Source organism: Conger conger, chromosome 8 (genome assembly GCF_963514075.1).
Source record: "Conger conger chromosome 8, fConCon1.1, whole genome shotgun sequence".
Classification (NCBI taxonomy): Eukaryota; Metazoa; Chordata; class Actinopteri; order Anguilliformes; family Congridae; genus Conger; species Conger conger.
Window position 1 is genome coordinate 8,110,177 of NC_083767.1, and position 17,573 is coordinate 8,127,749.

A 17,573-nucleotide genomic window follows, 5' to 3' on the forward strand; every position below is an offset into this window, starting at 1 on the left:
CGCTGTAAAAGCCCTGTCGTAGGTGGTGAAACCTGGGGTGATGGATAGCGCTTGTCTGCCTGATAAATTCTGGTGTCAGTCTCTGTATGACGGTGATTCATCAGCTTTGTGATAGATTTTTTTTGTGTTTTGAATACATATTGGATTTGTAATGAAACAAATAAAAAATGGGCCCTGCGTTTGCGAGGCTCTCAATCGCTTTGGCTTCCCCTTTCATCGTTAGCCAAATGCCTCCCCCATGAATCAGATGGCTGTTCAGAAACGCCATTTTACCGCACTTTTTCAAGGACAATCGGCATAATCTCATTTCTCTGCAGTAAGCCCCTTCTGATCATTTTTCTTTTTGCATGTCCTTGCCAGTAATATTGTAGGATTGATTATACAAAATGCTTATGTTACATTCATTTTAAAAACAAATAGACTTTCTCTGCAAAGTATGATTGATTGTTCACTTGTACGAGTAATTCTGCACCCACACTGACACACACACACACACACACTCACACATACACACACACAGACACACGCGTGCGCACACAAGTGCACACAGACAGACATTGTCAAAACAAAACACTGTTGTTGTTTTACTGTATAAATTATTCTTATTGTTTCTTTGCAAGAAAGACTTGACAATGTAAAACATTTTGTATGCTAACCAAAGCTTCCCTTTCAATTAGAGTCTAAAAATTGTACTTGACACTTAAAACAAAATAACAAGTGCTGGAAATTGTTCTTGACTACACAAATTACCCATAATACTTCAGACACTTGTTTTTTTAACAGTGTGTCAATGTTTATTGTATTTGTCCCCAGCAAATGAACCAAAATCAAATGAATAAATAAGCACAGTAATTCCAGGAACCAGCGGACTAGCTCCATGTTGTGCAGACGACCTGATCATTTTCATTACAGAATATATATGGCTTTAAAAAAAAAAACTAAAGAAAAGAAAAAATGAAAACACAAAACCCTGTCAGTTTTTCATTAAAAATGTATATTTTCATCATAAAAGTGTTTTACATCATAGTCACTGTTATTGTCTATTCTACTAGGTTTTCTCCAGCACAAAGGCCGCAGACAGGCCTGTTTTTTTCGCTAATTCGCCCGTGTATATGACTTACAGCACAGAGGGAATTGTTGGGGAATCACAAGGATAGTTCCACTACTCTTTACATGTACAGTATAACAGTCAATAACAGAGACAATGTACTCTTCTCCCTTTTTACTCCATTGGCATTGTACAAACGGCCAGTTCCCTGGAATATGGCCACCCCGCGGAGCGTGGCGTTAATCCCGTGCGGTGCGTTCAGTCTTTAAAGCCGCGTTGTCGGGCGCCGGGCGACACGCGCCGTCTCCGCTCCGCAACGCTTGCGCCGTTCACGGAAACCCCCTGAAGTGTCGTATCTGGTAACGTTTTCTTTTGGAACGTAAAAGCGCCGAGGCAACGTCCGCGCGCTTTCGCGTCGTCCTGTGTGTTTGCCCGTATCGACTCGTCCATTCTTTTGTGTTGTTTTTCTTTTCATTCGTTTAGTTCGTTGTCGTTTTTTGTAGCGATAACCATCTCTTATACGGAATTGTCCGAAACGTTGATGACCGTGGCTTTTACCTCGACCGCGGCGGGAAGGCCTTTTCCGGAAAACCAAAGCCGGGTCAGGGGGGCAGGCAGACCCGCCACGGGGCTCAGGAGGGAGGGTCTCGGCTGAGGTTTCCGCCATTCGGTGAAGGAGCGGCGGTTCCTCCAGGACAGGGCGACGAGCGAGCAGACCGCGAACATGGCGGCGAGAACCATGGCTCCGACGACCGCCACCACGACCGTGGTGTTCCAGTCCCAGGCCCGGGCGTTCCCCACGGCGGCCAGCTCCACCCCCTCCGTGGTGACGTTCACGCAGGTCTTGTCGCGACGGCGGTGGATGCTGGGAATGTCTATGCACACCTCGTACTGCGTGGAGGGGCTCAGCCGCGTCAGGTTGTACGCCGAGACGTCGGTCGGCACCCGGGCCCCGAAGGCTCCCGCGGGGCGGTTCTCGGCCTTGGAGGTGGCGGACCACTTGATGTTGGGCGTCAGGCTGCCTTGGGCGGCCCTCCAGGAGACCAGGACGGAATCGGGCTGCACCGATTTGACGTTGATCTTGAGCGTCTCGTTGGCCGGCTGGGGGAAGTACCCGTCCACCTCGACCGAGACGGACTTGAGGTCGGCGCCCACCAGGTTGTGGGCGACGCAGGTGTAGAGGCCGGCCTCCCTCTCGGTGATGGAGCGGATCTCCAAGGTGCCCTCGGGGTGAAGCCGGTACCGGTTCTGTTGGGGCCCGTCGGGGATGATGCGGCCCCCGTTGGGGGTGACCCAGTAGATGTCCGGCTCTGGTTCGGCGAAGGCGCGGCAGTGGAGCGAGACGGAGGTTCCCCGGGAGGCGCGGACCCTCAGCGGGAGGCTCTCGGGGGAGATGAGCGGAAGGCAGATCTCCATCATCTCGCGGAAGTGCACCTGTCTCACCCGCTGGCCCTCGTACTCCGGAGGCTCGGCGCAGAACAGCGACTCGGGCTCCATGAAGCGGACGCGCGTCTTGTTCATGTTTATCCAGCGGACAACGCAGTCGCAGCGGATGGGGTTGCTGTGCATGCTCACCTCCCTCAGGTTGGGCAGCGACTCCACTGTAATCCGGTGCAGGGCACTGAGGGCGTTGCTGTTGAGCATCAGCGTCTCCAGCCGAGGCAGCTTGTAGAAGGCGTTGGGGTGGATGTAGGACAGCTTGGGGTTGTTGGTGGCCTCGATTTTGGTCAGCTCCGGGAGGTTGCTGAGGGCGAAGCTGTCGATGGACACCAGCTCGGGCATGCTGTTGATCCCCAGCTCCTTCAGGTGGAGCATGTCCGCAAAGTCGCCCCTCTGTATTCTCTGGATGGGGTTCTTGTTGAGGTCCAGAAACTTCAGGTTCCGGAGGGTTCTCAGGGCCCCGTGAGGGACCTGCCCGAACGCGTTGTCGTAGAACGAGATGCTCTCCAGGCCCTCGAGCCCCACCAGGGCGTGGTCGGGCAACTGCGACAGGTTCATCCTGGCCAGAACCAGGGTCCGGAGGCTGAACAGGGGCTTGAAGTTCAGGTCCTGGATTTCCACAATGGGGTTCTCCCCGATCATCAGGATCTCCAGCCTGGGCGTGGCCTCGAACCATTGGCTGCTGATGGCCTGCAGCCTGTTGGAGTTCAGGTGGAGCCGGAGCAGGTTTCCCAGGCCAACGAGGCCCCGGGGTGCGATGGACGAGATCAGGTTGTGGTTGATGTACAGTTCCTGGAGGCCGGTCAGCTCTGCGAAGCAGCCTTCGGGAAGGGTTCGAACCCAGTTCTCCTCCAAGTGCAGGGAGAGGAGCTGAGGGACGCGGCCCAGGTTGAAGTCGCCCATGGAGGACAGGTTGTTTTGAGACAGGTCGACCTCGGTCAGGTTGGCCAGGTAGTCCAGGGGCTTGTCGATCACGGCCACGTTGTTGGTCTGGAGCAGCAGGACCTGCGTGTCGGCCGGCAGCCTCTCCGGCAGCAGGAAGAGCCCCAGGTCGTTGCAGTCGACGGTGGGAGCCTCCATGTAGACGGAGTTGGGGGAAAACCAGGGTCGGATTTCACAGGCGCACTGCTCGGGGCAATCGGCTTTCCCTCCCGAGGCCAGCACAAATCCGGTCGCCACGAGCCCCGCGAAAAAACAGACCGCAAGCGGAGAAACGTCCCTCATCTTGGCCCCCCCTGGTTCCCCTTCGCTAAGCAGATAGGTCCTCACGGCGTGGGCGTGATTAGCGCGCTTAGCTCGACAAATCGGCGGGTTCCTCTGTAACCGGGGGCAACAAACCGCGAGCAGTTCCTCTGCCGGGCGTCCCCCAGAAGCATCAGGGGCTCGTCGTCTCGCCCTTGGATGAGAGAGGAGATCTTTCAATTACCTCGCACGAGGCGATCCATGCGTGCGGAGTGCGTGAAGGTCACTGTATCCTTCTGGGAGCCCGGCTGCTCAACGCACGGATGGCTATAGAAGAAGCGCAAGGCCCACTTTCCTTTTCCGAGGACTGAAAATAATAAAAAAGAGATTCTCTTATGTCCTGTCTTTCTTATCTTCCATCACTGTCGCGTATGTCAATTTCCATCTGGGGAAAAAAAAAAAGACAGAGAAGAAGCATAATGATGAGTGCCACAAAATTACACATTACAGGCAGGATAGATATGTAGGACAGCTTACAGTCCATTCCATTAAAAAAACAACAACAAATGCACATAATGTGTGGATTCAGAATATAGATTGCGTTCAAACTTATCTGTTCTGCTTTGAATTTTTGCTGACTAAATAAGGGCTCTTCCACTGACCCAAAAAGGGGAAAATTGCCTATTAAAATAGTTTTCACACGGGCGTGGAGGCCTGGCGAAGCTCATGCTGTGCTGCATTTGCTTAACGTAAACACATTCAGAAATGTGAATTAGAGGGCAGTAACGAGAGCAGCCTTGAGATTTTTATTTCTGCCATACTGAGGGAAAAAAAGAAGAAGAAGCATATGCTTGCGGGTTGAGGGCATTTCTTATTCATGAGAGACGAAGCTTTGTTTCATAAAATACAAAGATGATTTGGACCGTGCTAAGGATTTGCAAAGGTTGTAAAGGGGTTTTCTTACTGATTTGCTAAACTGCACGCCACAATTGATTTGATGCCCCCCCCCCCCAGAGTACAAGTATCTTCACCTCTTCCCCTCACAAACTACAACTGAAGCGCAGGTTTAGTCTGCATTTGCTCCATCTGGGCGGACATATTTAATGTCCTTCATTTAGACAACGAGTGAGGATGCGTATACAGCATCTACGGGTAACGCGGAGTAACGCTAAGCCGGCGGATTCTGGCTGCACCTGTTGCATTATTTTGTGGATTAATGTGTGACCTTGGGCACAAGCCTCAGCTGCATTGTGAGGTTATGTTGAAAAGACTGTGCCTGGAGCACTTCCTCATCCACAGGCCGTCATGGATACCCACCCGAGGCAGTGCAAATGCACACTCTTATCAGACGTGTGCAAACAGGTTGGAAAAAGAACACATTTCATTTTTTTACATTCATTTATTTATTTTTTTCCTCCCCGCACCATTTTCCACCTTAAACCATCCGCTGGGAAGTAACTGTAATCTTATAGTCTGGGTAAAATTCTAAATTCATATTTGACCCATAACCATGACGATTCTGGATTCCTGGATGATTCCATGCCATTTGCATGTGAATGCGATACAAGGTTATGACAATCTGTGACTAAAATCACAGCCCCATACTGTACTGTGCCATATAAATAGTTATTATTCGTACATTATTATATTCACAGCCATCCAATCCCCCCCCCCCCCCCCCCCCCCCGTGTTATTTTAATCGATATAATTTTAAGGAGATGTCTCGAGTCCGGAGTAATACGTTTCTCCATTTTGTCATTCAACCTGAGTTTAATACAAAACAGATGAATGTATGCGACTGTAATTTAAGCAGATGGAGTCAAGCCCTGCGAAGGCTGCAGCAGCCTGCCTGGTGGAAGCGCATTCAGAATGACAGCGGCCGTGTTGTTTTAAACAGCGATGTCACGGTGAAACCAAGAAAATGGTGAATACAGGAAGTCGATGTGAGCATCGGTCTGCGTGAAAAACGACGGGAAACCAAAGAGGTTTTCAGATTTACACAAAGTTCCTGAGCTTGAAGAGTAACTGTAGGTAGTCTAGGTTTTCCTCATAATGCTATTTTCTTGGAAATAATAATAATAACAGGAATTTCAACAACAAGGACACTAATAGTAACAATAAGAATAATGGTCTTTTACACATCAGTTCACATGCATGGGTCCATCCAATTCATTCTTCATTTGAAAAAGGGGGAGGGGGGTTCTACTCGGGGAATGGATTACTTTAGACATTGTGTCCACAACAGACATACGAGAAGCAAAAGCAGAGCGGCGAAAGAGAGGAGAGAAAGAGGGAGGAGGGAGAGAGGGAAGGGGTTAGAGAAAGAGACTGAGGAGGAAATGGGCGGGAGAGAGGGATAGCTTTGAGAAAGTGAGGAGGAGGAAACGGGTGAGAGGGAGAGAGGGAAGAGGTTAGAGAGGGAGAGGGGGAGGAGGGAAAAGGGGGGTGCTGCAATCCCTCTCTCTTTCCAGCTCACTGGGCAGAGAGGAGGCCATAAAGCCTGGGAACACTGCCGATATGTGGCCCCTCTCTCTCTTTCTCTCCCTCCCTCTCTCTCTCACTCTCTCTCTTTCTCTCCCTCCCTCTCTCTCTCTCTCTCCCTCCCTCTCTCTCTTTCTCTCTCTCCCTCTCTCTCTTTCTCTCTCTCCCTCTCTCTTGCGCTCTCTCTCTTTCTCTCCCTCCCTCTCTCTCTCACTCTCTCTCTCTGGTACAGGGCCAGAGCCACTCAGCCCACTCTCCCAGCCAGCACACACTCCAGTCCGCTTTCACACGACATGGAGGTTATGTTGTTTTTATTTATTCACTTTCTCTACCGAGCAGCAGAATGATCACCCACTGAATCCACAGCCCCTGTCTTCCCCCTCTCTCTCCCTCTCTCCCACTCTCACTCTTTCTTTCTCTCTCTCTGCCCCCCCACCATGTTGCTTTGCACTGACTGTACGGTTGGTTAAATCTGCAGTCAGGAAACAGAACCTTACACAAACTTATTCCTTCGTTTTGGCACCCCCAGATTCCTTGTGTGTTTTCAATCCAGCCATTCTTTTTTTTCATTCAGCCTAACATTTACCGTTCTATGTAGATATTTGTATCTGTTGTTACTATACCCCTTTTAAATGCCAGCTGGTATTTTAGGTACCAGCAACACAGGTGCATGTAGGGAAATGATCTCCTGAAGAACACAGAATCCAGCTGAACGGGAAGCCTTTCAGGAAGAATAGCGACATAATTAGCGCTAAATAAGGCACAATTAGCTTCCCGGCGTACGGAAACGCTCGGTGTATGTGAATCACAGCGACTCATCTGAGCATGCGTCTCGCAGGAGTGGATTTATCTGGAGACCCCGTCTGTCCGCCATGTTCGTGCGTGCAGCTGTTTGAGTTCAGCCCTGGGGGCCTGATTGGCCAACAATTTATGTAGGATTGTTTCCCGATCCCCCGCTCTCTGGTGAGGGAAACATAACTCATACTTTAAATACCACTATCAGCCAGAATGTGACAAATGGAGGGGACTGTTTGGCCAGGGAAAATGAATTGCCCAGTTGCTAAATGTGTTCAGCCTTGTGGATTCCTGATTCAGCAAGGGCCCTAGAAACAGGAAGGGCCCTAGAAACAGGAAGGGCCCTAGAAACAGGAAAACGAAGGGTTCCAGGAACAGGAAATAGTCTCAGAATAGGAAGGGCTCTAGGAAAGGGGTAGGAAAATAGTGACGGGACACTGACATCGTCACTTTTCACAGTTTGTTCATCTGGTCTGATGAAGCTTTAACACACTCATAAATTCCAAAGGGAGCAACACTTCAAAGCACTAGAGCCATTCCGGCTTCTTAGTTCATTACATTGTTGAACGATTATCATATAAACCCAATTCTAAAAACATGTTATTTTACACATTGGATAGCAGGCTATATATAGTAAGCAGTCAAGTGCATGTTTGTTTGCAAATGGTAAATAATGTTTTCCAGGACACACACAAAGCTATTTGTCAGCAAAAGACAGCGAGGAAATGTACAAAAAAAGCAATATCCTAGCACTCTGAAACCCCGGGGGAGTTGCTTAGCTGCTTCTTAAATACTGTTGACACTACTGTACGTGAAGCAGTCCCCGGTGGTCGTTTAATTCACCGCACCCGTGATGTAATACGCGCTTGTGCCTTCACTCCTGTGGTTTGGGAACAGAGAGAGAGAGAGAGAGAGCATGGAGTAAAACCTCGGACGGCGCATCCCATCTACCCCAAGGGCCGACGGTCTTTACCTCACGGCCTAAAAGAGTCACTCTGGAGATAATAGATTTTGAAAAGTAGGGGAAGGCGAGAAGGGAGAAGGCGGTGAATGTTTACGGGCGTTTTGCGTTTACTCACACGGGCGAGGGAGAGTGGAGCAGGGGGTGGCGGAGAGGGGGCAATATACAGGTAATCAAAATTTCTGCGTATATTTCCCTCTGAAGGCCCGTAACATCCACGGAGCGGCTGGAGACGAAATCCGCACATTGCAGCGGCTCGGAGATAAAAGACGGGGCCTTCAGTATCCACCGGCGCATTCTCACCGCTTTTTACAAGCCGGGGCGTTACCTCCCCCCCCCCCCCCCCTCTCGACGGCGTGCGGTGTATCACGGCGACGGCCAATGGCGATCCGGGGAGACCGCCGTCCGCCGCTGTGAGGTTAAGTGTAGGGCAGCGGTGCATTGTTCCGTGGATTTACCCTGTTACCGATGCCGGCCGGACGGGAATTACGATCCGCCCGTAAAACGGCTCGATCTCGTCCGCGGCGTTCCTCACGGCTCGTAGCGTCGGTGAAATCTCACAACAATCCCACAGGAGGAAAACAGGCTCAATATATGATTTCCCTATGCCTGTGTGTAGTGCGCTATGAGTTTGTTAATAATGAATGTACAACGCTCAACGGTAAATGACATAAGAAACCAGGGAATAAAAACAGGAAAGAGGACAATATTTTTCTCCATTCAATAATGCATGGTGATGCTTAACTCAGTCCCCGTACAGTGCAGTGAATATGATTTGCCTCCCAGTCAACTAAGTGCAACAAAGAAGGAATGAAATAAAACCTACTTGTATCAACACAGACTCTGTAAACTGAAATGGCCCAGGCAGTCTGTAATGGTAGGCTTTAAAAGAAAGACAGGAAGGAGAGGGCGGGGGGGGGAACAAGCGCAAGATTGATGAGGGGATTTGGCAGCGTTCTAGCGCAGGTGAGAACAAGAAAGGCTAGGAAAAGGACTGCAGTCGCTGGGTGAAGGTAAGCGGTAATAACTTGTTTAATACCTAACGCCGTGTTTACAAAGAGACGCAGCACCGCGGCAAGCAGGGGGGCCGGCGCAATCACAAGATGGATTCTCTGCCTCACGCGGAAGTGAGGACGCCGGAATGATCCATGTGCCGCGCCGTGGTTGGGCAACCGCACGTGTGTGTGGGTGTGTGTGTGTGTGTGTGTGTGTGTGTGTGTGTGTGTGTGTGTGTGGGTGGGTGGGTGGGTGGGGGGAGGTGTGGGAGGGAAGGTGCGGTGTGGAGGTGGGGGGGGGGGGGGTCTGCCTGGAGATTTAGGAATATCAGAAGTAAGCGCTAGTGTTAAATAGTGCACGGTGCCAGGGGAAGGAAGGGAGACTCATTCCACGAGCACAGCTCCAGCATCACAGGCAGTGACTCAAGATCACTGCTCGCTTTTTAAAATGTCTGACCCACATACCCAAATGCAGCTTTGGATGGGGCTGATCTGATTGCAGTAATCACATGCATAATGTGGAGTATCAGGGCTGCCTAGCCCCTGTTCCTAGAGATCTACCGTCCTCTAGGTTTTCCCTCCTACCCTCGCAAAACACAACTAGAGATCTTGTTGAGCTGCTAATTAGTGGAATCAGGTGTGCCAAATTAGGGTTGAAATGAAAACCTAGAGGATGGTAGATCTTCAGGAACAGGGTTTGGCGGTATTTTTATACAACAAAGAGGTACTGAGGGTGTGTTAGGGGCATAGGAGGAAAAGAAAGTGCGTTGCCCGGGTTTGAATTGAACTTCATAACCTTTGTTTTCTGTTTTAAATGCTAATTGTGGCTTGGGGGCATTGCTTTGGTTAGGCTGGCTGTGTAGCTGCCAGGGAGCCCTGATAAATTTCCCCAGTAAGAAGGCCATGTAGGAGGGAGGGCTGAAGTTGTTACGGAAGAGCGTGTTGCCCAGTTTCAGTTCATCTTCGTAACCTTTGTCCCATTTTTCAAATGTTAAATACATTTGCTTTGGCAGGGGGGGGGAGTATCATCGTAACCTGTGGAGGGCTATCCACATGCTCATTGCATCAGCGGGTTTGAATCCGGCTGCGAGACATCATTCTCGCTGCCGTTATTCCTGTCTCTCTAAACTGTACTGTCCAAGACATCTGAAAAAGCTCCGCCCATCCCCCAGCTTTTAAAAAAAAATACATTTGCTATTGTTGTGCCAAATATGTAGCCTACAGAAGAAGCATGCTGCCTTCCCTCAATAAGACAGATGTAGGGGGGAGTTAAAGACGGTAAAAGAAGCGCTTATCACTCAGTTTGAATTCGTGCTCAGCACCTCTGTACCCCCAGGTTACACATACAGTAGCAGTCTACTGAATGCCCACTCATGCACAATGCAGGAGCGACACAGAGCGCCCCTGACATGCATGAATGCGACGCTGGCTCCGCTGGCTTCCGCGCGCTGCCGCGCTGAACGTGCTGCAGCTGGCGGCTATGTAACGCGTACGTTTTAATCGCGGTCTGCACGTGTGCCCTTACGCCTGGAGTCAGTGCTTACACGCAGCATGAATCGCATCCGTAACAAGCTTATTTATAAATTTAAAAAAACCGGGTCGTGTTTAAAATGCAAATGAGTGGGGCCGTGATGCTAAGCAAATCTTTTTATCTGTTGAGCGATGAGTTTTTTTGTTTTGTTTAATGACACTGTGCAGGGCTACTTGACGAGGCTGCTCTGGTCCGTCTATAGGATATGCTGGTGCGTTAGTTTCATTCACAGGTGTCTCTCCCCACTGCAATGCTCAGTGTAATTACACATTTGTACAGGCAGCGGTGGACACCACACCAACAGCCACAGAAAAATGAAAAACCCAGCTCCATTGTGCACAGTCCATTTAAATTAATCTCAGTGCCTGGAAAAAGGCTGAAAAGCATCTGCTTTCTAACCTTTATCCAGGCACCCCCCCCCCTCTCTCTCTCTCTCTCTCTCTCTCTCTCTCTCTCCACCATCGATATTGATATTGCATTACAGTCTGCATAAGCCTAGCAAAAAACGTACTGTTAATATAATGGAGGAAAATACAGGGACCGGATCCACCTGCACTCTCCAATAGGACTGCCTTCTGTAGGAACCCTGTGATTCCATAGCAGAACCCTGTCTAGTTCGAGGGTTCTTTGTCTGGGAGCTTTTGCACTTCACACCTATGACAGAGGGTTCCAGAAAGAACTCAAAATGGTTCCTCAGTCAAGCCAAAGATTTCTATAAGGACCCTAAGCACGCAACCCAACAAGCATTTTACAACAATGCTTGTTGTAAAATATTAACAGTAAAGCCCTGTGGCTGTACTATGACATCATGTGACCCCAGTGACCTGGCAGAAGCCACCGCCCACCTCTCCCTCTGAAGGTCATGTCCTCCTACAGGAAAAAGCAGTGAACTTCCCTGCCCGTCTGTTCATTGGCTGAGCCATTTGAGTGTGGGCGGCGCTGGGAAGTGTCTCCGCCTCCTGTCACACCTCCTGGCATTGATTTAGCATTCGATTGATTCCGGGGGTAGAGCGGAGTTTATTAGGACGGCGCGGGTTCCAATGTGCAGCGTTCCGCCGGAGCCTCGGAGCGGAACACCGCTCCTCTTAACACCTGCTCCACTGCTTCCACAAACAAGCGGGGAGTCAGAAATCCGTTAGGAATCGATGGCAGGCTGTCAGGCTGGAGAGGGCCAGGCTGTTGTGCCTTTCACAAGCTCCGGCAAGAGAGAAAACACGCACACACACATACGCCCACACGCACGCATATACATACACACACGCGAACACACACATACGCCCACACACACGCATATACATACACACACGCACACACACACATACGCCCACACGCACGCACACACACACATACACGCTCACACACATATCTGCCCACACATATGCATAGGCACACACCCACACACACACGCTCACACACATATATGCCCACACGCACATATAGACACACACGCATCCGCCCACACACACATATCTGCACACACGCACGTATACACAAACACACACACGCACGCGCACACACACAAAAAAGGAACGAAAGAAATCAAAAAAACAACATGGCCGACCTGTTGCTTCACGCAGCCAGGCAGACAGCACTAACCAGCCTCAGTTTGGCTCGAGGGATGCTTGATTTACGGACAGACAGGCAGACAGACAGATTGCTGGACGGGCGTCTGGTTTTTAGCCGTCGGGGGGGTTGGGATGGGGACTGACTGGCCGCTGAATTGCTCGTATCGCTCAGAAGCCTCCTCAGATTGAATCGGGGGGTGGGAATATAGCAGCCGCCCCCTGAACGATGCAGTGCGCTCGGTGTTTGTGTGACTAATCTATGAGCGGTCAGCAGGCCAGGCGGCCGCTGGGAGCCATCTCACACAGCCGATAGAATCAATCTTTATATAACGCTGAAATCCTTTTTAACGCTCGGAAGGCCCTCTGTATCACGGGACAAATGGGTTTATTCTTTTCCCTTTTTACCCCCTTTTAGCTTTTTTTCTGTCCTCCCCCCCCCCCGTGGCTTAGAAAACGCTGCTAACCTGACAGTGACAAAATCGCGAGAAGACTGTAACTGAAGTTGGACTCCATTGGTGTACACAGTGGCAAATACAGTAGTGTTTTTTTCTGCCGTAGTTTTTATTTAGAACACTGTATGTCAGAAAGCAGGAGTCTTGCTTGCTTGTTACTTGAGGCTTCGGTGAATGTGTTCACTGTTTATTTGACGGGGACAGCGCACAACGCTATTTAAAGCAATGTGCTGCATCTACCTTTAACCTTTAAAGCTAGTTTTAATCACCTGTGATGCCCTGGTGCCATTTAGATCAAAACTAATTAAGATAAAATTATGCTAAATCCCTTCTTAATTTATTTTAATGAGTTATTTTCATTACATTTTATAAAAAGCCATTGTCATAAAATGTGCTGATTTCAACACTTCCTCACTTCCTGTTTCAGGACAAAATGTTCTCTTAAAAGCAACGCAGGTTTCAAATACACGTTTTGCTCATGGTATTAGGCGGCATTTTAATAGTTGACTTGCTACAAATTTTATCACGGCTGTAAACCCCATATTTTGAGTGACAACTGCTTCCATTTGCTGATTAGGTTTAGCCCTGGTGGTCCGGTTGCTTTTCCATTTCGTTAGGAGGAAAGATCAAAATGTTGATGAGATTTCCGGATGGTCAAGTGGCCCCCGTGTATAAAGTACAGTAGTGGACTCCCGCATCATTCCTAACGAGGCAGGCGGACTGCAGGATAGCAGCTTTCTCCGTCCTGCTTGCAGGCACTTGCCACGTTTCAGCCGTCACTATGCCCCGGTTATTTGTTGCGTTCCCATATAAATGTCACCATTGATGTGTATCCGATATTGTGTAAAGGGGCTGTCACATAAAAACACACGCAAATGGCACATGCCATTTACATCCAAGCACTTCGCTGACGCTCTTATCCGGAGCAGGCTACACAGGTAATATTTCTTTCTTGTTATGCCTTGGTCTTAATACGCATTCAGTGTATACAGCTGTTTCTTACTTAGGCAAATCACGTTAAGTACCATGGTCGATGGTGCAGCACCAGTGTTCCACCTGGAAATTGAACCTCCAACCTTCAGTACAAGCCCTGTTCACTATCCATTTAACTACCCTGACATCCCTACTCTGTTTATAAACCAGTATTTATACAGTCTACAAACAATGGGAGCTGGTGCTAAAAAAAACAAACAAAAAAAAAAAACACACACACACACACAGAAAAGAAAAAAACAATGTTCCAATAGAACATAAGCCTAAAGCTACGCCGCCTTTGTATCATGTGAGGAAAGCGTTCTTCGTAAATTGTCCTTTCAGAAGGAAAGTTATGCTACCGCAGCCGGGCCGAATGTAAACCCGGCGCGGAGCACATTCATTTTCTGGAGAGGAAATCGAAGATCGCGGGGCCACGTTGTCGGTATTCCTTTATTGTCGTCATTTACAAAGGTCACCTGCATTAACTGGCTCCACGCCGCACGAAGCCCTTCGGCCTTCTCTTTGAAAGATAAACAGCGTGGCGTAAATAACCAGCGCACAGTGTGAAGTGAACCGCCTTCCCTATGCCGGTGCGACGCACACAATGCAGCAGCACACAGCGCGCGCTCACTGGACTGACTAATAATGAAGTTTAGGGCCACGGTCGCCACGGGACTTCAGTCAGCACAATAGCAACGTCGAACACGTAGAAACATGAAATATGAAAATCGATATGTCTGTCTGGAAGCCTTTGGACACCACAAGATTAAGTAACACATAAAAATCACAGTCTTGTCTTTCAAATAACATGCATATAGCAGCTAGCCCTGGCGCGTGTAATGGAACTGTTAGCACAAAGATGTAGGTTTGATTGGTGGATGTATCAGGGTCAGATAAGGTCCATTAATTCACATGGGTAATCAGGAGGCAACAAGAGTTCAACAGCTTCAGTTCCCCTCTGTTAAACTAGCTGCGGTAGTTTAGCAGAATTTAAATGTCAATAATGCTGCATTTTCTGACAAGGCCACTATTGTTTTCAGTTTTTATGTCTGCCGTGGCAGTGATATGTAGTATTGTATCTTTTTGCATAAAAATGATTAATGTGCGCGTTCATGACACTGTGACAATTATGTCGCGTCTATCATAGCTACATAATAAGCGTGGGCTACAAGGTGTTCTGAATACACTGTTGAATGGAGATGCTGCAGTGAACGTGTTACCGATGTGTGTTATAAAAGATGACGTTAATAATGCAGAATTAACCCTGTGTGGTCCCTCCCGACGATTTCAAACATCATTTAAAGGCACTGTCATTTCGGATAAAGAATTCAACAGCTGAAAACAGGCAAAAGGCAGAACACAGTCATGAATCGCTCTGCGTCTCTTAGCGAATACAGAAAGGTGTTGGGAGGGGGGGTGTTGCGCGTTTATATATGAATAACAGAATAAGAAATTGGTTTCAATTGAGTTTCTAAAGGTATCTTGGTGTAACGGCGACAATTATGAAAGATCCCGAAGGGCATATTCTGCTGTCATGGTGATGAGGAAAAGATGTCAGATTAACAGTCTGCCCGTGTGTGTGCGTGTGTGTGTGTGTGTGTGTGCACAGGCTGACAATTAAACCTGGTTCTGCAAAGAAAACCCAAGCGAGGAGGCTGACTGCTCAGATTGCAACAGGATGATTTAAAGGAGAACGCAAAAAAACTACCCCCGCCTCCCCCCACACACCCTCCAAGTCTGTAGGCATGTTCTGCAGTACACGCACCGTGTCCTTTCTCGCTGAATAATACGGTTTTATGTGTTTGCCGTTGCCCACACGTTCGAACGTCTATCGTTCTTGACACACCAGATGACTATATGCGGTCAACGGCAATTTCCCGGCTGGGCTCCATTCGTGATTGAGTTTAAATCACATACCTTCCTTGCCGGTGCAACCGTAGACTTCTAAACGTATGTAACGTTATGCTGCGAAGGGTCTCGGACGCACAGCTAAAGTAGAATGCGTGTACACCTCCAAACCGGTTATACCATGGCTGAAATATAACCTCAAGCAAAGCCCACGGCAATTTGGGAGGGAGGGGGGTGGGGGATGATGCTTCCAGCCCTCAGCAAATTTCAGACACGACGACTGCATAGAGAACGCTCGCCTCCTTCGGCTAGTCCGCAACAGCTTCTCCATCACCAAAAAAAAAAAAAAAAAAACCCGACTCAAACTAAATACAGCGATTGCGTCTCGTATTAACTTGCGTATAAGGATGCAGCAATACACACCGCTGCAATAACACAGTAGGTAGTCGCGCATCCACGTCTGATTTCAGACATACGAACAGATGACGGGGAAAAGAAAACAAACAAACAAAACTCACCAGCATGAACGTGCTCCCCTGTGTACAGTTCTGAATGTATTCCTTTTTAACCCCGTTAGACGGAGATCTGTATTTATCAGCGCATTGGTCCCGCATGCCAGCCAACCAAGAGTGAGCGCAGCTCATAAGCAAGAATCCCCCCGTTTCGCAGCGACCGAAAGAGAGAGAGCGCAGAACTGCGTCCAGCTCCAGTCTCACTTGCCGCGCCGTTGTTCTCCGTCTCTGGCCAAGACGGACGCGCAGCCTCGGGAAGATGACTCTTTATTCCCCCCCTCCTCTTCTTTCTTTATTCCCCCCCTCCTCTCCACGGCGCTTAGTGGAGCATCATTCACCAGATCAGCTGTCACATTGACACGGCACTGCCTGCTCAACGGTCATTAATAACCACGCACTACCCCCTCCCACCCCCTCCAATCCCCAGAGGAGCCAATGGGCTCCCAGTTCTGAGGCACAGCGCTCACGGCTGCATGCGTCCGATTGGCTCGGCCCAACTGTCAGTCATATGACGTCGTTCCCGGTTTCCTGAAGCAGCAACGCACGGAGTGATAACGGATTTTTTGTTTATAAGACTTGCTTGCGTCCCTATTTTAGAATTGGAAGACTATTTGAGCAATTAGACGGCAATGTTTCTAAGGTCATTATAATTAAATCCACGTCTTTGAGACTCATTCATGTAAAGTGGCTGGACGTGCTATTTGGCACTGTGAAGAATAGCCACCAATTCACCTCTGGCTCTAATGAGCAAGTTATCAATAATGGCACTTATCACAATCACAAAATACATTAATCCCCCCCTCCCCTGATTAAAGTGTAGTCACTGATAGACTTGATAGTACTCACCTATTTGGCTATTCCTTGGACCTGCACTGTTGATAACAAGGAATACAGACATTGAAGATTAGTGTGAAGGTCCTCTGTGTGGGTTTATCTTCCTACTGCTGCAGTACTACAGGGCTAAATCACAATTTACAGGCCACACAATACTACAGGACTATTTCACACCTCACATGACACACAGTACTACAGAAGAGGCTGTGACTCTGTTACACTCTTCAGGCCACGCAGTTCTACCAGATATCCAGTGACTATTTTACACCTTACACACCACACAGTACTACAGGAGATCCAGCGACTATTTCACACTGCACAGGACACACAGCAGAGAGCCAGTGACTATTTCACACCCTACTGGCCTCACACAGTACTACAGGAGAGCCAGTGACTATTTTACACTGCACAGGACACACAGCACTACAGGAGAGCCTCTGACTCTTTCACAAATACAGGTGCGGTTTGCTTACTGTATACAAAATGCTTAAAGAAACACAACAATGGCTTCTCGCTTCCTCTGCTGTAATTATATGACGTGATTCATTTGATATTCTGCCTCCAGTGTCAAGGTTCTGGGAGATTAGCAGCTGCAGGATATTTGCGGTAATTAGCCTCATTGCCCCGTAGAAGCAGACTCAAGTTAACCATTGTATTTTGTTTGTGTAATTTAAAAATGATGAAGAGGATGTAACCAAGTAAATGCACCCTTGGGAATAATTGAATTACGAGTCGGGGGAACAACGAAAGACAAACTATATTTTCGAGCCTCTGTACAGCAATTAAGCACTCCAGTGACAACATTCTGTAAAGTACATACGAAAGGGGAAATGTCAGACATAATGCGTTGTGTAATTAACAGTTCCGTGCTTCTATTTTGTGTACGAATGCAGTGAGTTGAGGCAGAGTGTTTTTACAATGATGGGGACGGTACGCTTGCCCAGTCAGGCAGCT

General features: G+C 48.7%; 2 protein-coding genes across 3 annotated transcripts in view; one reads left to right on the forward strand and one right to left on the reverse strand.

Annotated features, from left to right (window-relative positions):
* immp2l (inner mitochondrial membrane peptidase subunit 2) overlaps window positions 1–17,573 on the forward strand; it is a 213,876-nt gene that overhangs the window by 151,293 nt on the left and 45,010 nt on the right. The gene's annotated exons all lie outside the window — the stretch shown is intronic.
* On the reverse strand, window positions 769–16,055 carry LOC133135317 (leucine-rich repeat neuronal protein 3-like). 2 transcript variants are annotated; one of them, XM_061252227.1, is made up of 2 exons: window positions 15,792–16,055; window positions 769–4,115 (listed from the first exon to the last, which is right to left on the reverse strand). In XM_061252227.1, the coding sequence occupies exon 2, from the start codon at window positions 3,710–3,712 to the stop codon at window positions 1,565–1,567; it is 2,148 nt and encodes a 715-aa protein (XP_061108211.1). In that variant the 5' UTR covers window positions 3,713–4,115; window positions 15,792–16,055; the 3' UTR covers window positions 769–1,564. The 2 variants fall into 2 exon arrangements, with proteins under 2 accessions (XP_061108211.1, XP_061108212.1); XM_061252228.1 differs by lacking the exon at window positions 15,792–16,055 and adding an exon at window positions 15,343–15,439.